The sequence below is a fragment of the Drosophila guanche genome, unplaced genomic scaffold, assembly GCF_900245975.1.
Source record: "Drosophila guanche unplaced genomic scaffold, DGUA_6, whole genome shotgun sequence".
NCBI classification, from domain to species: domain Eukaryota; kingdom Metazoa; phylum Arthropoda; class Insecta; order Diptera; family Drosophilidae; genus Drosophila; species Drosophila guanche.
Genome location: NW_022995755.1, coordinates 1,602,271 through 1,627,132, shown reverse-complemented (window position 1 = coordinate 1,627,132; position 24,862 = coordinate 1,602,271). Strand labels below are relative to the sequence as shown.

Genomic DNA, 24,862 nt, shown 5'->3' with positions numbered 1-24,862 from the left:
GTGCCACTGTGGATGAGCATCGGAGCATCATTCTGGCCACAGCCCATATGTTAATTGACACACACAAGCCATCGACAGGTTCTCTACACGTTTCAGCCAGAATTACCATACATAAGGTGGGTATCGGGTGGAGGTTGGTGATGCCCGTGCCTGTGCCCGTGCCCGTGGCTGTGCCTGGACCTCTTGGCGAAAGCAAAACGATAATTGGAAACAGGTTCTATTTCTATTGAAGAATTAGCTGGGTCTGCTGGGTCTGCCTTTTGTGCCGTACCAAACCAGAGATTTACGACAAGTGGTGACTGGTTGTCTCCGCCGTACGCTGGCTCATTTGTCTGCTGTGGTCTGGCCAAATAAAATTTGCGAGCTGCGACTCTTTCTTTTAACATCTCTGGCTCTGCCTGCTGGAGTTTTTCATTGGCATGTCTGATGGCCAAGTTTATGAGTGGTTCTTCTGCGGCGGGCGGCATGCTGGGTCAATGGACATGAACGCCAAGAAGTCTGCGAGTGCCATGCCTCATCGATTCGCGTTGCTTGGTTTATCGAGTCACAGCACGGCATGCCCCATACATCGAATTTTTAAATTATTCACATGCCAAGTTGAAGGTCCATTCGATTGCCAGATTAAATCCACTTGGAGATTGTCCGGTGGATCAATTAAATCTAAGTAATAGTTGCCGGAGAACCGGCTGAAAACGGAAACACTCGGCAACTTAATCAAGTGAAATATATTTATTTAGTACGTAAAATACGTATTTAACATTTGCGATTTGCTCTTTAAGGTTCAAAGTGGAAAACAAATAACGAATTTGAGTGTGTGTGTGTGAGTTGTGAGGGTCTCCAGCACACTCGCTCTCATCGAAGCACTTGGATTTGCATTCATAAACTCATTTCAAATTCAGATCCTGCAGCCTTGGGCCACGTTCTCCGCCTTATTGTCGCTCCTTTCATCACTTTAGTCATACTATTTCCAGTCCTTAGCCTTATCCTACCTATCATTCAATCAGACTTTCCGTTGCTTTTCTTGGTTTCTTGTGGAAGTGAGTATTTGGAAGGTGCATTCGGTTAACTCTTAAGTCGTAAAGGGCACAGGGTACCAACTCCATTTTAGGCACTGATCAGCCAGGTCCGCAAATAGACAAATGTTGAGGCTGCCACACGGGTTATCTGCTGCGCAAATGCTGCAAGAGAAGAGCGAGCATAAAGTTTATTAGATATGCCGGCATAAAAAGTGATTTAACGAGCGGTGTACTCAAATAAAGTTCCTGCCGAGTGCGGCGACTGCGATGACTGCAATGCTAATTTGCATTTACAGAATTGCTTTTATGCTAAGCGGCCCGCCGTGCCCCACCCCATAAGCCGCGCGTTCTGGGGTCACAACCCCCCTTAATGAAAATGAAACGTATTCATGCCAAATACTCTTACTGGAATGGAGTAAACCATGCGGCTTTGGGTAGCGAATAAAGTAAATTAAAACCAAATCCATTAAATAGGAAACAAAAACCTTTTTACTCGCTTTCTGTTAAATAAATTGCTCAAAATGTGCACAAAACTTCAGCTATTTATAGAGCATGCTTGCGTCGGTTTGCTGTAGTCCTCAGGTGTACCAAGGCTCAGCTCCCAGCTTATTACGAGCAGCGGCAGACAGTGCGGGTCCTCGTAAAACCCAACCCTGAGCCCGTGAGCCCTGACAAATTGACAAATGGACTTGTTCACGTGAAAGAGGGAAAACTATGCTGGGGCATTTGTGGGGCATCTTTCGTTTTAATATGCCTTGATTAATTTACATTTTGGCCGGCAGTCGACAAACGGCATGCGGAAGCAGCAGCACCAGCAGCGAGAGCTTACGGGCATAATTGTAAATTTATTTGCATCATAAATTAAGTTTTCTTCACTTGAGTCCATTAAATATGCGATTTTATTTGGTGTTTTTCATCTAGGTTTTTATTGATTCAATGTAGCAGCCAGTGAAGCCCGCAATTAGTAGTCACTAAAACAGAAAGTGGTAGAGCTTGTAGTCACTTAACAGAGAGTAATATAAGTTGTTGTCTCACTCTGGCGCTTCCTGAAATTGATGAACGGCAAACCAACTTAACGGTGAATACGTATGAGATGGGGTTGAGTGACGTACATATTGTACAGTTGATTGATGGTCTATCGCAGGTACTCACATGTACTCACAACAGACACGAAGTCAAAAACGTTTCTTGCTTCTCTGCCGCTGCTGCGTGAGCCGAGCAATTGTACATGGGCTTGTTGTTGCTGTGACGCTGCGGCTGATCTCTGCGCATGGGCACGAAGCTACACGAAACTTTTGCGCTGTGCAAGGGCCAAAGCCACCAGAACTTTTTACGCTGCTCTTGTGGCGACTGCGCTGCCCGAGATCTTTGCCTATGCGCAGTGCACAAATATTCACCGTTATAAAAGTTAGGTTTCGACTATTTACTGCAAATCTTTTAGGCACCATGGCCTCGTACAGACTTCACTTTGAAAGAATTTGCTGTCATATGCAGTTTTAAGTTTAGAAAGCTGAAATGGCTGAATGTCCCCACTGTACGACGCTGCCGACCTCTGCTCTATGGAAATAAAAACGGTCACGGGTTTTGTTTAGTACATGATACATGAGTTTTATTTGTATTTTTCTTATATTCATCTTGTACCGATATACAATATATTTTTCGTAATATAATTTCACTTAAATTTTGGGTTTTCTTTATGTTTGCTTTAATGCTGGTTACACATTACATTTGTTTTTGTTTTTTGTTTGGTAGTTCCTCACTTTCTCTTGAGTTTAGCAATCGTATTACATTTAGCATTTAATTTGTGTTATATTTTTGTTTTACGGCTTTCTGTTTCTTGGTTTTTAGCAGAATTTTTGGGGTTTCGATTACGAGTATATGTAGTTATAGTATGTATATATATATATATATATATATATGTATGTATATATATTCAGTAAAATGATCCCTACATTTTGTATGCTCATGTCATAATTATCAATCTATATGTATCTATATTCATACATATATGTATAGTAATATCTTAAACAGCAATTATACTCTTGCGTATGCAGCTCCGCATAACTGCATTTCCTTTAGTTTTAAAGTAAGTTCTGCGACAATAATAATTATAATTAAATTGTTAACAACGGCTCTGACAACGTACTGGTACACACATAATACATAGAACTCTGCTTTTTGCCTTTTGCCTTATGCTTTTGCTTTTGCTTTGGTTCCGCTTTTGCTGTGTTTTTGCCTTGTCGTTAAGCCGATATTCAAATTCAAAACAGAGAATGAGGACCAAAACACTGAGCTGCCATTTAAGCCGTTTAGCCAGCTGGCCATTTGGCTACGTGTGTGTATGTGTGTGTGCTTTTGTGTTTGTTAAACTTTATGAGTCTCGATTTATTAATTTTTTGTCGAACTGCTCTTGACTTTTGCTCTTTTGCGTGGGCAAAAGCTGTCGTGTCGCATATGTTATTAATATTTATTTTTATTTTTAGTTGCTCTTAACTCTGTTTAGTTGTCTGATTTGCTGGACACACTACTGGTCTTGGTTAAATACATATTACTCACTTGTTGTGTGTGTGTGTGTGTGTGTGTGTGTGTGTGAAGGCAACTACAAGCAAAAAATGAATAAATCAAAAATGGGTACGAACAAAGTCAACGCAAAATGCTTGGCATGGTTAAAAGCTAACAGCTTAATTACAGTTGGTTTACTTATGTCTTGTAATGTATTGTATGTGTTTTTTTTTTTTGTGTTTTTACAGATACGTTTACGCTTTTAAGTTTTAACTTTTGTTTTTTATTACCACTAACAAGTAAGAACACATATTTAGCCACAATTTCGTTTTGGTTTCCCCGCCATTTCGGTGCGGTTCGGTTCTGCTCGGTTTTGCCGGGTTTTAGTGTGTGGTTTTTTTTTGCTGCTTAATTTTATACAAATTTCCTACTTAAAAAGTCATAAATCAGAGCCCTCTGGTGTCCGCTAGCCCACTATCCATTATCCTCTATCCGTTTATCCATTATCCGTTAACTGCTAGCCGTAGTATATAATTAAACTAAATAAACAATAGGCCATATATTGATATGTATTTGATTTTATACATAAAAAACTTGTATTCAATTTTGCTAAATCTTCCTCTAAGGTTTTATTATTATTATTATTATTCACTTATTTGTAATGCTAAGTGTGAGAATTGGTTTTTGGTTTCAAATGCATTTCTGTGCCTGGTATTCCTTATGTTTCTTGTGTTCTTCGTATTTGGTTTCTGCTTTCGGGATATTGTATTGGTATTGTTTAGCAATCAACATATTACATTGTACAGAGAGAGGGTTTTCTTTGTCTACCACCTATATTCGATTTTATTATCAGATGTCGTAGCTGATATAATTTTTTAACTTGTTTCTTAATACACAACAAACAAAAAACTTGAACTATGTTTTGGTTTTTCTTTGCTTTTTTATGCCTATTTCTGTTTGTTTCTATACAAAAACACAAACCCGATGCTGCTCGGATACTTAATGTGTGTGTGTGTGTGTGTGTGCAGTATATAAAGTCTGATAGTGTGTGTGTGTGTGTGTGTTTCAGTGTGACCAGCATGCTTTCATTATTATCATAGATTGGAATATGTTGTGTTATATTTTTACTCGTATAAATTCTTTTACAATTGGCAGACTACTACAGCAAAAGCACACTGCAACGTGTATGTGTGTGTGTGTGTGTGTGTGTGTGTGCGTGTGTAGGTACTATGCATGTATATGTAGATGGCTTTGGAAGAACCGCAACGAAGAGTACAAATCTGTATAAATCATACGAGTGGCATTTTGGTGGCGCCTGCTTTTGCGGAATGTCCAACCATGTCCCATACAATATAAAAAATTTTAGATCTATAAGCATAACACTTGGAATTTTGTTTGTCTTTCATTCGTTTTGCTCCTTTTTTGCTTCTAAGGCGAAATATTATATTGTCAATTCTTTGGCTTGAGCCGAAAACCATGCAAAATGACAACAAAAATATTCCTATTTTTCGGTTGAGGCGAAAGGAATTGGAAAAATATGTTTTTAGTCGTAGAATGAATATAGGTTCACTTTTCTTTATCGTTTTTTTCGTTTGCTCTTGTCAAAGGCAGAAGGCATAATACACACTAAATTCATATATATCTTGCTTACTACAACATTAACCCTAGGTCTGGGCCCGAGTGGACCCAAAGCCACGACTGTCGATCGGCGACCTGCCACCCAGCCTGGCCTGGAGGTTGGGCCAAAAACTGAGTGTGGTCCAGGGCAGCCTTGGCCTGGGGCCCACTCCTCGCTACAAAATGGATTAACTATCAAAGTCTAGTCTTGGGTTTTTTTAATCGTTTAGTTTTTAGTTTTTAGTTGTTTCTTTTCTTACTTTCTTTTGAGGCGAACGTGGTGCAATCATTTGGGGAGGGTAGAGGGATTAAAGCTAGTTTTTTTGTTGGATTTTGTTCACATTTTTATTCCGGGGTGGGACTTAAACAGTCCAGTCCCAAGTTTTAGACAAAGTTTTCTCATTTTGTAGTAAAAAAAGTTAAAGTTAATTCTCGTTCATTCTTTTGTTAAATATTTGTTTAATGCAATTTCTCATATTCATATTCATATTCATATTCATATTCGTTTTTTCGTTTTCATTTCACTTCTTTGCATGGTATAAAAATATAAATGTCCACATTATACTCGTACATAAAAAATCCCATTTTTTGTTTAAGTTTTTCTTTTCTCCTCATAATAAAGTGTTTGTCGTATTTGCTGTCTATGCTTTATCGAGGGTATTTTTAGGGTAGATTGTAACTTAGGAATGCCCGTGTGGATGCTGTGGAACTACAATTCGTTTTTCGCGGTGCATTTTCGAGAGTTCTGATCGAATGTGGGAGTGTTGGCTATCGGTGCGTGGGGGTTGCGGGATTGTGTCGAGTAGTTTCGGAGACCCTGCCATTTGACCCCTACAGTGTCCTAAGTGTCATTTAATTTTTGTTTTCGTAGTGGCTACCAGTGGAAAGCGAACATCGCTCAACAATTCTTCATTCCTAATACAATTACAACATTTTAATTGTTTTTTAGATTTTAGACTTTAGTTTTGCTGTTGTTGTGTTTGGTTTTAAAACGTTTTAAATGTTTAGCAGACATTTGTTAATGTTGTTCATAAGTCTAATACTTTGTTGTTTCTAGGGTGTGGTATTTCATTTATTTATTATAATAATAGTTTGATAAAAATAACTTAATTAATATCAGTGTGGCTTACCTTAGTTTAATATCGAAAGGTTTGTTTTTCGTTTCATAGTTTTAATACATATTGATATGCCTTTAATACGATTACAGATTACACTTTACGGTTTACTTTTTACGGTTATTACATTATTACATTATTACATTTACGATTACGCATTTTGCTCTCCATTAGCTATCTCTCTCTCTCTCGGTCTCTCCTTAGTCTGCGACACACACTGAACTCTAGGGTTTTGTTGACAAATGATCTATCATTACTTTTGCTTAGCTTTCTTGGGTTTACTCTTGAACAATATATTTTATTTATTTATAGATATAGACATACCAAGTACACGCTGTTTTTTCTCATTATACAATAGTTTTCTTCTTGGATCCAATTTCACTAAGTGTATAAAATTTCTAATTACCATTACGCTTCCAGCTCCATTTTCGCTCCAATTTATTTTATTTTACTTTTTTGTTTTAGTTTTTTTTTTTTTAAATTTTCCTCTTGTCACTAAGCCAATTTGTAAAACGTTTAGTACAAATACAATATTCCGTGTATATATATTTTTTGGTTTTTGTTTTTGTATGTATATGTATATAGATATATATATATAATATACTGATATGTTTTGCCATATAAATATTTCCATCCGTAAGCTAAACTTGCTCTCTAGCCCGCGTTCGATTCTTTATTACAATTTTATCAATTTGCTTCGGTTGTTAATTTTCGCAAACAATTTGTTTTTGGGTTGTGCTGGACTTGGGTTGGGTCTTCACATTTATCTCATAATTCATTTCATTTTCAATTTGTTCCAACGCCAAGGGTTTTTGTACAATACAAATGTCTGTCTGTTCTCTTCTTTTTTGTTCGAAAAATTTCCACTTGGTTGTGCATACAATTTGTTGTTGTTGTGTGGTTTTCCCTGGGAAAGCAAATCGAAATCAAGTAAACACCTCAACCTAGTATGAAACCAATGCAATTGTTGGCCAAATATCGTTAGGCGACAAGGACGACTCCTTCGAACTGAAAACGCAACAAAAATTTGTGCCATTAAATGCGCTCAAGATGTGGCGTGGCTGGCCCCTGGCCCTCTGGCAAAAAGGTGTCTGGTTTTTAGCGAATGGAACGCAAGTCCATTCGGGTCTACAAACATTTTCAATTATCAAAAGTTCTGTGTTGGGAGACTGGTCGCGCGTCTCTGGGGGCCAGGTTCCTACAAAATCAAGCGTCCTAATACACAAAAACAATTTCTTGGTTGGGTTTTGGTTTTGGTTTTGGTTTTGGGCCCGGCCTCGCCACGGGTCCGCAGACGCTCGTGTGATATGCAAAAATTTTGTTAGCTGGCTCTAATTTCAATTTACAAATTTGTTCAGCAAATAGCAATCGTTCAGCATGTCATCAATCCATTGGATCGGCACTAGCCGATGCCACTAGGTTCCGTTTTTAACAAATTTGCTGCACCGTCTGCTGCGTGCTGCATAAACATTTTTCTGCGTTTTTCTTGCCGCTTGCTACATTTTCTTTTTTATTATTATTTAACTTTAGGTGTGTGTGTGTGTGTGTGTGTTGAGTGTGTCTTTGTGGTTTTCTTTTAGAAAACTCCTTTGGTTCCCAAGGCGGCACCAATGTAGAGCAGTCCAGCGAGCAACAGCAGCTGCAGCGTGGGTGAAATGGAAGCACTGCCCGAGTCGCCATCGCAACCTGTACCTGCCAACAGAGTGGAGAGAAATGAGTTTAGAACTGGTTGAAGATCTCCGCTCTGTCTGAATGATTGGAAACAGATGGGCAAAATGGGTTGAGAGTATGTGTTGGGGGGTTCTCCTCCAGCAGCTGCTACTTCGGCAACCGATCACAAAGCCTGCAGCCTACTGCAGTACAAAGCCAAATAAAATTACGAGTATTTATTTATGTTTACAATTGAGTAAGTAAAAGCATAAGCAGTTGGTTTTTGGTGCGTTTGTTGGTGCATTCGAAACGAAAAGGAAAAAGAAACAAAAACGAAAGAACTTTACTTTACGCGAACTTACCTTGACCAAAAATCTCCTACAAAACGTTCTGCTATGCATTAATTTTTTTGTTTGTTTTATTTTAGATATTCTGTCAAAAGCTTGAAAGTTGTTTGGCCACAACAACTTCGGATAACCCGACAATGGATACTTAACGGCAACACCTTCGAATGGGCACGGCCCGAGTGGCGGATCGGATCGGGTCGGATCGGGTCGGGTCGGATCGGATTTCAGCAAACGAAAGCCGGCCGGCAAGTGCAGCATTTGCGCACAGGCATGACTCGCTCAACGACTTAATTTCTAAACCTCACTCTAAGGGGGGGGAGGGCGGTACAAAACGTGGTGCAAAGTGTGCAAAAAGCGTCTCAACAAAAATATAAACGAAAACAAAAGCAAACGCAAGTCAATTTCAAAATCAATCTTCCAACAGTTGGGCCATAAATTGGGTATATAATGTACAAAAATTGATCATATTTATCGCTCGCGTGAATTTAATTTTTGCTAATTTGAATTTAAATGGCTGAAACAAAAGCAAAGAAATAAATTGCCACAGCGCAAACAGACTGGTGGATACACAAAACATTTGAAACACGTGTCGCTAAACACACACAAGAAAACACTCAAACGAAACGAATCGAAACCGCAGGCCCCAAGAGAAAAGGCCAACACAAAATCATACAAAAAAGATATTGTATCTGCAGCGTTTTGTATCTGTACACGCGGGCACGCTGGCACGCGGGCACGCGGGCACGCGTGCGCCTGAGTTATGACACGGCAATCGCTTATTTATCTCACACTCCCTCGGAACCCCGTTCCATTCCCCCTGCCAGCTGGTGACATTTCGCTGGCTATGCGACTCTGCGGCTGGCGGTGCCAGCGTGTCTGGTATCACAGCAGCAGCAGGACGAGAGCGACCAGTTCCAGTTCCCATTGTATAAGATTAATACAAACTAGATCGGTGAGCGGCCGGCACTCAGTGAAATTTTAAATGGCCATTAAGCCAAAATGGGAAGCATTGTTGGCAAGCGCTCTCCATAAAGTCCATAAAGAATAAACCGCTACATATAGAGATGCAAATTAATGAATACTGCCAAATCCCGAACCGGTTCGTGGCCAAACCGCTGCCAGAAAAGGGGGAGCGCCGGGGTGCTAAGTGGAAACTTTTACCTCAACCAAAAGAGCTTCAAAAGTGGAGCTTGTCATATACGAAAAGCCATCCCGGGGTGGAATGATCGATTGGAGAGATATTTTAACCCTCTCCTGCTGCTGCTTCCCCCTGGGCTCATTTGCATGCCCGTTCGCTGGGGATCAGTCGGATTTATGTAAAAACCAAAATTAGCTCGAAACCCAATAGAAAGAAACAACAAAGCAAATACAACGCAGCAAATTAACATAAATTAAGTTTTTATTAATTGGTGTGCCAGTAATTTTCTTTTGTGCTCGCTACACGCACGAGTCATCAGTGGTGCCGCTCCGGACTAGACCACACCAGACCAGACATTGTGGCGCGGTGCGAAGCGATTGCGATCTTTCACCCAAAAACCCATAAACTGTACCACTGTCCACTCATTTGAATGGCCGCAGCAAGCTTTTAGTAAGTTAAGTGCAAAACATAAAAGTCAAACGCCCAGCCCGCGCTCTGCATGCAAATTATGTATGAATGATGTACAAATGTATGTAAATATGTATCTGGCGTAGCCCTTGGACTTATCATTGATCATTGTCAGTGGGCATGTATGCATATTCACATTTCTTTCTCGGTCAGTCGTCCGAATCTCTCTAGAAGCTCATTTCGCCTGATTGATGCGCACATTTTGGGCAACTGACAGGGCCGTAAATAAAGGCCTCGGGCCGAATGCTGATGCGCATAAATGTCATAAATTAAAAAGCAAAACTATTCAATCTTTCACCGGAATGAAGCTCTGACTCATGGCATAAATCTCGTGTCCAGCTCGAATGTAACTGTAACGCAAGCTCTGCTCAAACATCAATCTTTTCGGGCAGCATGTTGCAATCGGCTTACGGCTTGTCATGCTAATTAGCAAAGAAAAAGCTGAGTATGTGGTGTGAAATGTAAAATGGGCTGGGCTGTACGGGAGATATGATCAATAACCGTTTTCCATTTCATATTTTTAAATGCTTCGCTTGACCACAGTGAACTGCAGGCCGGAGAACGCGGGAGAGCTCATCGCAGCGCACATTGAGGTGTGGCCGGCACTGTCAGACGACAGACGACAGCCATTAGCGTGGCTTAATGCCACCTTTTTTACGATATATCGTGGCGAATACGAAATTTATGTTAATGGATGGATGCTACATGGCAGAACTTACACAAACACGAAAACAACACAAAAATAACAACGAAAGAAAGATAAAAGAAACAGCAAGCAAAGTGGAAGTGGAAGTAGAAACAGCAACCACGCGCCGCTGACTGTACTTTGGATTTTGTGCCTTTGTGCCACAATCTGTCCCATCAATCTGGTGGTATCCATATGGTCGACCACTCACCTGCCCAACTCCTGACTTTCGGTAAGTAATCGTTCCAGAAGGAACAGCGTGCGGCCAGGGGGCCACGTGCCAGTTTCTCGATCTTGTCATCCGTGCTGAATATGTAGTAGACGGGATCCTCCTTGGAGAAGTTTGGCCACTCCTCACCATCTTGTGCGGGATTGCTGTAAGCAAAGAGAAAGCTTTTATTATAGCAGGCTGTGCGCTGGTTGCGGCACTCGCTGAGCGAACTCTCACGCAGGCAAAAGCTTTCGGAGCCACAAAAAGCTCTTGCTATACTCACCCGGACTTGGCAAACTCGATGACCGCACTGAGCATACGCTTGCCCAGCTCACGCTCCACAGGTCGATACTGCAGAGAGTTGTTCAGCGGCTGGCCGAAGAAGTACTCAATCTCATCGCCATGCAGCACGCCCATCCACTCACCCCACAGCGAGGTGCTTGTGCGCTGCAAAAGAGAGAGGAAGAAAATAAACAGAAAGAAACGTAAGGAAACGTAAGTCAAAGTCGCAATAAGAGTGGGAGACAGGGAAGTCGACAGTTAGACCCGGTTACCCAGTCGTCGTAAATTCGGCCAAAAATTATGCAGATAAACATCCTACCCTTTTTATTTATTTATTTGATTTTGCTCCGCTCGCTGACTGTTGGCTGTTGGCTGCTGGCTCGCTGGCAAATATTGTCGCAGCATGCCGGAGAGCGCGCGCCGCGGAAAAAAACAACCAACGAACGAACGAATGAATAAATAAATGCCTGGTTGACTGCCAGTCAGCTGAAGCTGGAAACGCTGTCGCCCTTGACAGGCACAACACGGCAGAAAATGAACTCCCTGTTCGGCCTGAATGTTTACTGTTATCCTGAATGCAGTTGCATTTCGGCGTGCAAAGAGGGCCACAACAGCACGTAAATGTATGACGGGATGCAGAAGTTAATTTGTAGCATTGGGACATGCCACTTAATACCTAACAGCTGACGCGACAACAAATGCAATTATGCCTAGCAGGCAAAGACTTATTTTGCTTTGAAATATTAACCATTACCGGGAGAAGCCTTAATTATTGCTTATTTTCACATTAATTAAATATGATTCAGCATTCAGTCTCAAACAGTCCAATGAGATTCAGCTGACCGTAAGTCTGTTCTTAGGGTGAACGTAAGCCCAGCTCCAGGTCCACTTAGCCATTCAGCCCAAGTTGGCCGCAATCGGGTTTTGCATGAGCTGCACCTTGACAGGCCGGCTGGCAAGTGGCCATTGCCGTAGCTGCCAAGTCGCATAATGAATAGTGTCAGGGATCCGAGCAAGGCTGGAAGGCTGGAAGGCTGATAATGTGGAAGCCGTGGAGCTCGAAGTTGCTCGAAAATGTATGCAACTGTTGGCACACACACGTCGGCACATGCAAGTCCTACTGCTCCTTCCGCCATTTCGTACAAATAATGAAAAACTGTACGCAGCCATGGCGGAGAAAAGAAACTTTTTTGATTTAAGCGCAGAGCAAGTTGGACACTGAGGTCATAATGGGAAACGCCACGGTCGAGACGAGTCGAGACGAGTTGGCAGAGAGAAGAGGAGAGCAAAGTGAAGTGGCGGCGAATGGAGTGGGGAGTAAAGAGTGGAGAGTGGAGAGTGGAGAGTACAGCGGAGTGGAATATGAAAACTTATTTAAGTGCCAGGCACGTTGCACGCTGCAGTAGTCAGGCGAAGAAGGAGCTACAGCCGGAGTAGCTCTGGCTGGTCACTCGGGCAGCCAAGCAGATAGACAATCTGGCAGGCACTTTAGCAGCTGGCGACCCCATTTGCCATGCTTCGTCGCCCCATCGTGGCCGCCGTCAGTCTTATTGGACCCCGGGTCAGATCCCCTCTCTTCGTCTCGTTTATGGGCAAAGTGAGTTACGAGTTTTGTTGCGGCAACTTGACTTGGTTGTAATTAAAACTAATTTCATTTGCTTTCATTTCCATTCAGGAGCCAGCAGCTACCAAATTTCTCTGCATCTCCTGCTGCTGCTCCTGGCCAATGGATTATTAACAGACGATTGGATTTAAACAATGCAACGGACACACACACACACCCGGCAGCGCCAATCAGTACGGCTTATTGTGACATCAATTGGAAAGAGCAGCGAGGGAGCAGCAGCCCAGCACTGTACACTATTGATTTTATTTTCGTAATTTCCTGTTTTGTGTTGGCCAAAATTGCATTCAAATGGCCATTTATCAGCAGCCAATATCGACTAATTATATTCATACGTACGAGAAATCAATAATCGTACGCATTGTGTGTGTGTCGCTGCGTATTGGTTAATCATTAGGAAAGTTCAATCGGGAATCGGGACAAACCGCAGGGCAAAGTCGTTTAAACAAATAACTGAGGGAAATTATGCCCCACACGTGCAGGCCATGCCGGGCCGTGACCTCGTAAATTGAAGTTTCATTAGTCGACACGGACTAGTCCTCCTCCGCTTCTGGTACTGTTCCCTCTCCGCTGTCCCGTCCCTTAGCTTGTTGTTTCTGTTTCTTGCCCCACTGTCTGCCTTCTTGGCACAGGCAGTGCGTGTAGTTTAATTGGCGCTAGGCGACCGAGAGTGTGTGAGTGGCCCGGAGTGGCAGGGTGGCAGGTGGCAGGTCTGTTTGTATACATTTTGTGGGTGTGTATTGCGTGAAACTTTTGGTTACCATAATTATGGCGGCCAAGGTTGCCGCAGGAAAGGACACTCTTGCCCCACCCACCCTCCGCCTAGCTGGAGACACCCAATGAAGTCCAATCAAATGGATTGCACGCGTTCTGTGGCTGTCTTCAGCAAATTGCTTGATTAATTGAAAATGCCGCACGGACAGGACAGGTGGCATGGCAGAGTTGCAACCGGACAGCACGCGCTGTCCGTGGGCCCAATATCTTCATCAAATGGCGGTGATTTTTCAATCATAACAATCAAACAAAATACTATAATTTAAGGGTAAATACACACGAGCAGACTGCAGCATTATCGTAATCCAAGCGCTTGACGGTTTAATTGGATAATCAAATTGTTTCGCGGCTTGACTGGAGATCACGCAACATTCAGTTAGGGATTATTAAGTGGAAACCTAAGGCACTGTGGAAAATCGAGCATTAACTGTCTATTTCCCCTTTAAATTGCTTTTTTCAAGTGCCTCCGATAGTTCATCAAAAGCTTTAAAAGTTAAACTTTAACCTTAGCGCTGGCCAAAGGTTCCAGAACTTTTGCCCAAACAATTTTACAATAATTATGTAGCGGCGGGGCGGGGGGGTGTTGGCCATAAATAACACGAATCGTCTTCTATGCTTGAGCTATTCTTAGCCAGTGGCTCACACTCGACTGTGTGACATGCACCTGACCCCATTTGCGGGGCTAGAGAAACTTTCGCTTTCTGTGCTGCAGATTAACCGCAACGTGGCCCTCCCCCTGCGGCAGCCCTGTCCCGACATTAATAATTAAGGCAGACACACAGTCACGTTGACATTTTGCTCTGCCGCTGCTGCGTAGGCAACTCTCACTGGTACGTGGAACCTGCTGCGGGAGGCATGTTCTGCCATTAGCCTTGTGTGCAATTTTAATGACAAACAAATTGCAGTCGGCCAGGCCCAGCCCAGCCCAGCATTTCGTTTCGTTTCGTTTCGAGCATTTTTGCCTTTCGCGCCACTTGCGCCCCATTTGACCGCATTTCGATTGGACGAACGCAGGCGCTTCAACGCCATCTCACGTGTCAGAGCCTGAGAAATATTTAATGATTTGCCGGCAGTCTACAGTGGGCAGCAAAGGGAGAAAAGCACTGTGCAGTGCAGTTTGGTTCGTCGTAATCTTTTCTTTATGCTGGACAATGTTTGCCAATTGCGATCTGTAGAGAACGTAAAAATGAGCACGGACGAACTTGCTTTAACGCGAATGGCACGCACGACAGCAGAGCGCAAAGCAAAAACGACCGAGAGCGAATTCAGGCGGCAGCGAATTCAGAAGGGAGCGAATTTAAACGAGAGCGAAGAGCAGATCGCCGATAGAGAGTCCGGGAGAGATTCACTCCAGATAAAAGCTTTTGATGAGAGAATGCATTTACTTTGCATTTCAACACTTATTAACTGTTACTTGTAACAATGTCCCAAGCCACCACATAAATACATTTTGTTTGATAAAAATCAATATTTTCTAGGCAATATATGCAACGGTACTTACATGTGTAAAGTAATAGTAGTGCACGGAGGCGCCTCGCTCGGCTAGCGCCTGGGCATACTCGTTGGTGGGGCAGGTGAAGAAGTGATCGCCCACAGCGCGTCCGATTTGCTGCTGGTTCTGATAGCCCGGATTGCCCTCCCAGCTGGTGTACTGCAAAATAGAGAGCGCGAAGAGAGAGAGAGAGGTGGAGAGAGGAGAGGTTAGTTACTCAATCATGGGAATTAAGTTAGCTGTCAGTTTTGTCAACTTCCGCTCGATTAATCTCAGCTCTCTACGATGCGGACAGCTAATCCTGGATGCTGTCAAATCCATAGCTACAAGTGACGCATGGAATCGCAAAATTAGCTTTTCTGCTGAAGGCACAGACTAAATGGATAAAGCAACCAATCCCCCACCCTCCCTGAATGCAATTCAATCAGGCTGCCAGCGTTGCAGTCGCAGCAGTCGCAGCAGTCGTCAATGGAGTCCACACGTCAAACCGGCTCTGCGATTTGCATATGAATTTCGTTGGAATTGCAGTTTTCGGGCTGCTGCTCCATTGCACTTCTTACCTGGAATATGATGGCCTCTCGCTCCGCCTGCGTTGCCTTGCCGAAAATGTTGTTCATAATCTCCAGATACTTGTCGCGTGGCAGGGCTGTGGCATCGTCCTTATCGAAGTAATCGATGAAATCGTACAGCAAGAAGTAGGTACCTGCAACGACAACGGGATGCAGCTAGTGAGCAAAAGCGAGGTCATGCCACCACAATGTGCAGCCTGTGTGGCATGGATGTGTGTGTGTTTGTGCGTATGGGGGCACTGTTACTGCCACTGGAGCTCGATGAGGGTTCTGCTGGCGAATTCTAAAAAACAATTACCACTGCAGGCCGCTGAGGGCGCGGCAGTGGAAGCGGCTGCGGCGGCAGCGGCGGCGGCGGCGCTTCAAGATTCCGACTCACAATAGACGGGTCGTGCCAAGGACGTTGAGTGCAGCATTAACCCCACGACCTGCCAGCAGCCACAACAGCAATCACAGAATGGGCATGGGTGAAATACGAGTATGGAAAACAAAAACAAGAGGAACAAGCACACACTCGGAGACTCGGAGACACAACAACAGCAGCAGCGTAGAACCACAGCGAGAACAAAGCGTCTCCTTTGCGGCCTTTTATTAAGTTAATTTTTATGGGGCACTTGTTGTTGCACTGTCGCTGTCGTCAGGCCTTGTCTTTGTGCCACACTTCAAATATGAACACACTAACGAACCATAATTGCTCAACAGCCACAGCAGCAGCTGCAGAATCCATAAGGACATGCACACGTGTGTGTGTGTTTTTATTTGTGTGTTTGTTCGTTTCCATATGTTGATTTTTGCTGGCATTCAAGTAAATCCCAAACATTATGCAACAATTTGGCATTTGGCTAAATCTTACTCAAAATGTGCCCAAGTCACGTTCAAAATTGTATTCTTTTGTGCATTAGTTTCTCGGGGAATGATTTCTAGATATTCTAAATATCCATCGGGATCATCAGAGAGAAAAGTTGGAAGTCAAAATGTCCTGAGTCTCACTTAAATGATTACTAAAGGCAACAAACTGCTGTGGTTTCATGCTCCCACTTTTAATTAAATTGCCAGAAACACACACTCTGTGGCCACAAATTGTTCGACTCTCCCCAAACGAGTACACACAGACAGCCATGTAAATATGCTTTTAATGAGTGTATAATTGAGTTAGAAGCAGCAGCAGCAGCAGCAGCAGCAGCAACAGCAACATGAATATAAGCGGAAACATCGGGCTGATTCGATGGAGCACAGCAATGGCCAGGCCCGAGGCAGCTGCGACGACTCCGCAACGCGAAGCAATTAACAGGCAGACAAGCGATGGCTGGCAGAGGCATTTCCACAGCCGAGCAACAGAGACAACCAGAATAGGAAGTAGAAACCAAATTTAAATTATTTAAAACGCCAAGAAATCGTCGAGCTGCAGTGGATACATTTTTCATGCCATACTTGTGTGTACAATATGTATTTCTGGTTGGCACTCGGCGGTTCAGCGGGAAATGCTAGGAAATTTGCTTTATTTGGGGCCTCAACTTTAGGTTCCAGCAGCAACTATATTTTGGATTTACTTCGAACAAATTAATAAAAAAAAGTGGCAAAAATGTAACTTTTAGAATTTTAGATTCTGCTCTACTAGACCTTCTTGAATAAATCTCAGGACAATGCTTAAAATTTGAAATTTATACCAAAAATCATTTTTATTTTTGTTTTTTTCTGAAAAAAAAGTTATTTTACCTACAATTTGCCATTACTTCCCAATCCTAAATTTCACTACCATCACAAAGTTTCGTAGCACTTCCCGGTCAATACATACTTAGCTCGTCGTAAATTTAGCTGAGCAAATATTTTATTTAGAATAAAAATTAAGGACATACACACCACAGGCACACAAACACACACACAAATGCACGTACATGTGGCAGTAAATGTGAAGTCTGAAGGGGGAGAGGCAACCGAATTTGTCAAACACAAACAGAAAAGGATGCTTTCATGTGCGCGGCATAGCGCAATGTATTTGAGTTTGTATTCGTATTGTTGCAAATGCTAGATGACCTTGAACTCACAAACACAAACACAAACACAAACCCAAACCCAACACTCACACAAATACCAAAGCAAAGCTGCCAGGCCAGGCACGGTATCCCCTCATCGTGGTGGCAGTCGCCTGGCGGGCACGCACGCACACCTTTGGCCAAGAGAACGGCGGAGAAACAGGCAACGAACGTATAAAAATGTAAGCTGCAACAGGAATACAAAAAGAGCGACAGAGAGAATGAACGAAAGACAGAAAGAGAGAGAGAGAGAGAGGAGAGAGAGAGAGCGAGAGAGCGAGTGAGCGAGTGAGGGCAGAATAACAGCAGCTGTGAGCAATGAGTGAAAGTGAGCAGAAAGCACACGTGCCTGTTGGCAAGACGGCGACGGTGACAGGAACAAGAAATCGAAAGCGGACCAAAAGCACGAAGTAAACCAACGGACACAAAAGCACCGAGAATCTTCTTCAATCTGTTATACGAGAATAACAAAAGCAACACATAATACCCACTCCCCACCCCCACCACGTTCTGTGGTGGCTCGCGAAATAATAAGAAAAGGAAACACGCAAAAACCCAAAAGTTGTTCCAAGTGCGCCATTTTTCTCTGACCTGGGAGGGGAAGAAGCAGCAGCAGCCACGCAAATGTCCAGAAAGAAAGAAGGAGGGGGTAAGGGGAAGCCAAACAGATATTATATGAAGAGGGATTCTCATTGAATTGTACAACGAATCTTCACTTCATATTTATGTAGTTTAAACTAAATTTAGTGCCGGGTATGCTCTCTACGACTTTCTCTCTCCGCTCCGTGGATTTATCTAAACCTAAAAGAGTGCGCTGCAATGCTAAAAATATAGTTAACGTGCTTAAGGAAAGTCTATGAACATATTATGGACTGAACACATAACGATAACAAGTTTGCAGAGTTTCAGCAGAATCTTCGAAGATTCCTCTTTAAACTGCATGAAAACATTTAAATATTAACATAGGATCTTAAGCACATAAAACGCTAAACAGTGTCCTGCAAAAGTGTATTACTTTGCGGACTGCAAATATTTCGTGTTTCCTGCGTGTTTCAAGCTTCTGCGCTAAATCGGAAACCCTTTCTGCAAGGGTAAAATAATTACGACCAAACTTTAAGTCTGCTTGAAATAATACACGTAGCTGCCACAGTCCCCTTCCCTGTCCCAGGATGGTAACCCCTTAATAATAAGGCCATGGACGTAAAACCCCCTGCCAGTCTCTCTGTGTGTACGACAATGCTGCGGCACGTGTGGCACTCACGCGTCCCGTTCCGCCCATCAAGATGGAGGCCTCGCTTTTTGCTGCCTGCTGCCTGCTACCTGCTGCTTTCTGCTTGCCAGCCCCAGCCTGGCCAGCCCCTTGTCACCTGAGCGAAATATATTTAAATAATTTATGATGCCGTCCTGCACAGCTGAGCGCTCTCCGCCTCCCTCTCTGTCACTCTCTCTCTCTCTCTCTTCCACTGACGAACCGCATGCTTGACTTGGACTGTGTGTGTGTACCTGTGCCTGTACCTGTGTGTTGGTGTGCTGGTTTGTGCGTTCGTTGCTCGATTTTTGTTCTCTATTTTGTACTTTTTTCTTTCCCGTTATTTACGTGGGCAAGTCTGGCGCGTTCAGCTAGCGGCGCTTCAGGGTCTGCCCCTGGCTGTGGGTCTAGCTTTGGCTCTGCTTCTTATTCTGACTCTGCTCCGCTTACAATATTAAGACATAAGACCAACGACACTGCGGAGCTTTGACACGCACCACAATTGGAGTTTAAAGTTTGTATAATTCGTTTGCGTAGACAAAAGCCTCAAAAGCTGCAGCTACAGCTAGAGCCGGAGCGAAAGCCGCAGTCACAGTTAGAGGCAGAGCGGGAGCCACAGCCAGAGATAGAGCTACAGTTAGAGTCAGAGCGAGAGAGCGAGAGCCAAAGCCAGAGTCAGTGCGAGAGCCACAGCCACAGTTACAGTTAGAGCGAGAGCCAAAGCCGCAGTCACAATAAGAATAGGAGAGAGAGGGAGAGCGAGAGCCACAGTCAGAGACAGAGACCGAAGCCCAAAGCCGGGCAGAGCCAGCAGTGCCGAAACATTATACAAAGTGCAGTTTTGTGACAGCAGCAGCAGTTGGACGGGGGGAACCACAATAGTTGCTGGAACAGCATCCCAAGCAACTAAGCCCCCACCACAGTGTCATGCAATAAACCATAAAAATTAAGCACTCGAGCCAACAGCAAAAGCAGCAAAATGCATTACGAGCAACGGTACTCAGCAGTGTACAGAGAAAAATTTTCTAGGGGGGGTGGGAGGGGAGCACGGTTAAGCCGCACCTCCAAAGCGTGTACGAGTGTAGCCATGGCAACCGCCATAAAACGACAAGAACAAGAATAAAATGCAGGCAACAACTATTGTGCACAGCAGAAAATATAGATATGTACGAGTATAATGCCAGTGTACAGTAGTGGCAGAAAAGTAATAAAATCACAACAACAAAATAAAGGATGAAGAGCGAACTGCAGCAAAAAGTTTGCAGCAAAGTGCAGGAGGAAGGGCATGGGGCGATGGCTGAGGGCTGAGAGCTTGGCAAACAACATTGGCAATGGGTAGTACTTTGTTTCGGATAAAGTTTAGCGCTGACGTCAGCCGCAGAGGATGCAACAATGGCGGATGCGACAAGGATAACAGCAGCAAGAGAGATAGAGCGGTGGACAGGATGGGAGCGAAATGAGGCTGCTGCTCTTGATAAAGTCGCGACCCAAAAGGAAAAATTGAAGCAAAGTCTTTGGCCAACCCAAGAGAGATTCATTGCCTCGGGGGAGTGGGAGCAGGGACTGAGACTTACCCTCATCCCTGACATTTCCCATTAGTATGTCGTAGTCCTTGAGATCCGCCGTCTTCATCAGTGTCATGGGATCCGCGGGCAGAAAGGCACCATCAATGGTCGGTGCCGATGGGAAGCTGAGGATGCCGGAGTACGAGTTCCATTGCTGCACCGAAATGGTTTTGGCATCGACGCCACGCATGCAGCTCATCACATGAGCGGGATTGGTCTGCAGGAGAAGAAAAAGTTGCCAAAAATCGAAGCAGATAAAATGCAAGGACTCCTAACTCACCTTCAGCATGGAGGCATTGCAGTTGCAATCATTAATCAGCGCCTTGCCAATCTCCACAGCCTTCTCGCTGGTCATGTGACTCCAGGGTGCATTCATGGTGCCGGACTGCATCATGCCACGCTTGACCACGCCCCGCGTCACCGGCGACATTAGCTGAGCATTCACCGAACTGGACCCGGCCGACTCCCCAAACAGCGTCAGCCACTCGGGATTGCCGCCAAAGGCGTGCGCATTATCCTTGATCCAGCGTATGGCCAGCGCCTGATCCCACAGGCCCACATTGCCGGGTGCCTCCTCGGCAAAGTCTGCGGGCATTTCCGGGGCCAAATGCAGAAAGCCAAACGCACCCACGCGATACTGAAAGGACGCGACTATCACATTGCCCACCGCTGCCATAATATCAGCATTGTAGATCTCCAGGGTGGCCGAGCCGGTCATGAATCCGCCGCCATAGATCCAAATCAAAATGGGCAAGCCATTGGTCGTGTTCTGTGGATTACCATTGTGGATGAGATGATCCGTGTCCGCTGGCTTGGCGCCCGAGTGCTGTGGGATTGTCAAAGTTACGCTCTGTGGGGAAAGTCCTGGAACACTCACCTCTGCCCCATTGGCGCCTCTGCCATGTCGTAGACGCGCCTTGGCCGGCGCCCAAACATTGATGTACAGACAATCTTCAGAGACATTTGTGTTGGGATTCCAAATCTCCTCACCGGAGAAGCCCGGAAAGTATTCGTAGCTAAAGAGGGGAAGAGGAAGTTGCTTGATTACTGACTGACCCATATGCAAATCAAAGCTTCGTTGGTCTCTCTCTCTCTCTCTCTCACTCTCTGCCGTCACCCCACAGCTGGAATTCGGTCACGCCAATTACGACAAAAGCGAACCCAGCTGTGTGTTATTTATTTTACGAGTATTTGCTCATCCCCCTCTGGCCACACTGTCGCTTCTCACTGCCCCCCCCCCCCCCCCCCCCCCCCCCCCCCCCCCCCCCCCTCTGGCCACACTGGCCTGGCCTACCATTTGACATAGTTTTTTGCGCCTTATAAATGTTTGAAATGCCTCGGAATCGATATCCTCTCTACGCATTCGTACAAAGCTCAGCATTTGTCTGTGCGTTTCTATAGATACCTTTTGTGCAGATACACACACACACACACACACACACACACACACAGATGTATGTCTAGGTGTGTTTGGCTTCGTGTCCATTAAAATTAACTTTTGCCCGTTTCGCATAAAAGTAATTTATCACAGAGAGAGCGAGAGAGAGAGAGAGAGCGAGAGCGAGAGCTGCCTTTATCTCTTTATTTTTCTAATTTCCTTTTGCCACACACACACATCGATGACTGTGTGTGTGTGTGTGTGTGTGTGTGAGGCAATTATTTCAAGAGCAGAAACCGGCAGAGACCTGCCAAGCTCGGACTGATTGAAAGCGGCAGCGAAAACAGGAAGCTGCCAGCCCCAGGGGCAGCAGCACAACCCCCCAAGAATGTCTCTACACTTCCTTCCATCTGCCGTAGATGTTTTATTAAATATTTATAGCTGCTAATTGCAACATTAAAGAAGAAAGTTGAAGCCAGACAATGGAAAATAGGGCATACAAACAAACGGAACACATTTAATGCGTGAATTTGGAACATTTGAGAGATATTTCTGCCAAGAAGGAAGTAGTGATAGAAGCTCTCATCTGGGTATTTATGTATACCTTCAGTGTCATAATTTACTCTTCTGAAAGCTATAACTAAAATCTAAAACATCGCTGACTCGTATCTCCAAAAGAATCCCTTATGATAGTCCCCCAAGTTCATAGAAGTTCAACTATGTTAACAATGGAAAACTGAAGGCTCTTTTTTCACCACTCTTGGGACTCTTCGATGAGTCTACTCTCTCCACTTTGAGACCTCCTCAAAGGCAATCTTTCTACTCATTAACAGTTTTCTTCTACAATTTTCTAGCCCAACCAACGGACAACAAAGAGATAATTAAATGCAATTGCAGAGCTGGCTGGTGCTGACTTCTGGTTCTGTTTCGGTTTCTGTTTGACCGGCATTTTAGCATGCGGCATGACGTCACTAGCAACAGTTAGGTCAACAGCGTGAACAGTTGCAAAAGTGCAGCCGGGCTCCAGCTTGGTTTCTGGGTCAACTGCAGAAGTGGAACGACCCCCCGCTCGACTTACCGCTCTTGGACGCAGGTTGCCGATAGACGTGTGGCGTCTAGGACGCCGTGCCAGGGCTCCGCCGGTACCGGTTTGCGAAAGCGCAGGTCCTCCACCGGCGGCTTGGCATAGGGGATGCCCGTGTAGACATGCACCTCGCGGCCCTGCACTGTGACGGAGCGGCCGCGCACCGGGCCGGATGATGTCTGCACCACCAGGCGATCGATGACGCCGCAGACGCCGGAGAGCTGCAGCGAAAGTATGAGCAGCAGCGCCGCGGGGAGCGCATTGAGGAGGCTGCTGTGCTGTGTGGAGGATGCCATGACGCGGATGCGCGACAGCGCCGGAAGCGTATGCGCCGTGCGGTGTCCTACTTGACGCTGTGACGTCACACCAAAGTGGCCAGCAGCTGGCAGCTGGCAGCAGATTTGGCTCTGATTACGTCTGCGGCGTAAGGGCTTAAGGCTTCGGTTTCTCCTTGCGGCTTGCTGTGGTTTTTGGTGAATTTTTCTTATGCTTTGACGCGACTGTTGCTCTCTGCTACAACTGCAACCAGCAACCATCGGCGCAGGAATACTACAATTGCCGCAGGACTATTATCCAGTTGTGCTTGCTGCTGCTGTTGCTGCTGCTGCTGCCACAGTTGCCACTTGAAGCTGCCGTATGTGTCTTGCACTGAACATTCTTCCACAGCCTCAGCTCGGTCTCGCCTGGGCCTGGCCTGGGACTCGGCACTGGCTGTTGCACTTTTTGCAGCTGCAATTTGTCTCTACGCTTCCTGCTCGGGTTGCCTTTTGCCTTTTGCCTTTTGCCTTTTTCTTTCCTTTTCCGTTCCGGTGTGGTCTGCCTTCTGCCTTCTGCCTTCTGGCTGCTGCTGCTGCTGCTGTTCCTCCTCCTCGCTGTGTTTAAACTGCAAATAGAAAGGACAGGCATTAGGGTATTTGTCTTAGTTTCCTGCCAGTGTGCTTTGAGCTTTGTTTAATTTTTGTTTTTGCTGCCTCTATCACAAGTTGACTTCTCCTCTGCTGCTGCCCCCATTTCTATGCTACAATATTTAAGTGTGTTTGCATTTGTGTCGGTCGTATGTCTCTGCAACAGTGTGTGTGTGTGTGTGTGTGTGTTTACCACTTCAACAGAGATGCAAAGGCACAGAGAAAGTCACCTGCCTCGGTTTCGCATTCACAAGTTTCCCCCCACATGCACATTGGGGCCGGGGCCACTCACATCTGCTCTCGAGTTGTCGCTCTCTCATATCGTTTGCCAAGTCTCCTTAGTCTTCACATAATTTCTCAGATTTCTCATACATTTATGGCTGTCGTTAAAGTCACTTGACCGATTTATGCAGAATATATATTTGCAAACATGCAGAACTCCATTCAGCAATCGTAAGTTGCGGGTTCTTAGCGTAATTGGAACTCTTTGAGATACACCTAAACATGGGTAACTAATTGGCAACTAAATGTTACTTTTTCCTGCCGGTTTCTTAATGCATTTTCTACAATTTTTCTGCCATTTTTCTTTACTTTTTCTACAATTTTTGTCTAATATTTCTACAATCTAAAATTGTTCTGCAACAGAAATAGACAGAATTTTGAATACTTCTACCAACCACTTCTAATTCCCCAAAGTTCTAGACATATGTCCTTGAGTTTAAGTTTATTTTGCACATTTTAATATCACTTTTTGTACTGGTTTATTCGGGCTACAATAAATGGCGATACTTCCTTGAAAACTTTACATTTTGAAGTGAGTTTTCCCTGTGGAGTGTATGCACTGCTAATGGAAAGTTAACAGACAACACTTGTGCCACAAATATCATTCGAAAGAGCCCAACTATCTGTCCCACACACACACACACACACAAATTAGGCGATGCCATTTCATTGGTTGGCAAAAGTTTTCTGTGTGTGTGTTTTGCTCTATAAATATGGCATTTGATGCCAGCTGTCGTCCTGGGGAGGCTGCAGCTTGATGGGAAACAAGACAAACAAAAGAATGAGCAAACATTTTGCCGCAGCAAATAGCTTAACCCTGTCCTGTCCTTGATGCGCTGCCAGCTCCGCGTTGCAGCGGAACTTTCGATGCCAAAT

At 44.5% G+C, this 24,862-nt stretch overlaps 1 protein-coding gene across 3 annotated transcripts; it reads right to left on the bottom strand.

Moving 5' to 3' along the window:
* Window positions 1–960: 960 nt before the first annotated feature.
* LOC117589511 (acetylcholinesterase) lies at window positions 961–23,627 on the bottom strand. Of its 3 annotated transcripts, none has more exons than XM_034281497.1 (9): window positions 22,794–23,627; window positions 21,215–21,353; window positions 20,618–21,163; window positions 20,347–20,554; window positions 15,482–15,624; window positions 14,931–15,080; window positions 11,033–11,196; window positions 10,750–10,913; window positions 961–1,178 (listed from the first exon to the last, which is right to left on the bottom strand). In XM_034281497.1, exons 1-9 carry the CDS (start codon window positions 23,333–23,335, stop codon window positions 1,105–1,107), a joined length of 2,130 nt encoding a protein of 709 aa, XP_034137388.1. In that variant the 5' UTR covers window positions 23,336–23,627; the 3' UTR covers window positions 961–1,104. The 3 variants fall into 3 exon arrangements, with proteins under 3 accessions (XP_034137388.1, XP_034137387.1, XP_034137386.1); XM_034281496.1 differs by lacking the exon at window positions 961–1,178 and adding an exon at window positions 7,781–7,936 and having other exon boundaries at window positions 22,794–23,625; XM_034281495.1 differs by lacking the exon at window positions 961–1,178 and adding an exon at window positions 7,782–7,942 and having other exon boundaries at window positions 22,794–23,624.
* Window positions 23,628–24,862: the final 1,235 nt, after the last annotated feature.

What these genes read in the sequence shown, in the direction of transcription:
- LOC117589511 (XM_034281495.1), bottom strand. Translation starts at nt 23,335, where the DNA reads ATGGTTGCTGGTTGCAGTTGTAGCAGAGAGCAACAGTCGCGTCAAAGC. An exon ending in ATCGAGTTTGCCAAGTCCGG is followed by an intron (nt 10,914 to 11,032) that starts GTGAGTATAGCA and finishes CTTTGCTTACAG; the next exon opens with CAATCCCGCACAAGATGGTG. An exon ending in GAAAGTCAGGAGTTGGGCAG is followed by an intron (nt 7,943 to 10,749) that starts GTGAGTGGTCGA and finishes CTCTGTTGGCAG; the next exon opens with GTACAGGTTGCGATGGCGAC.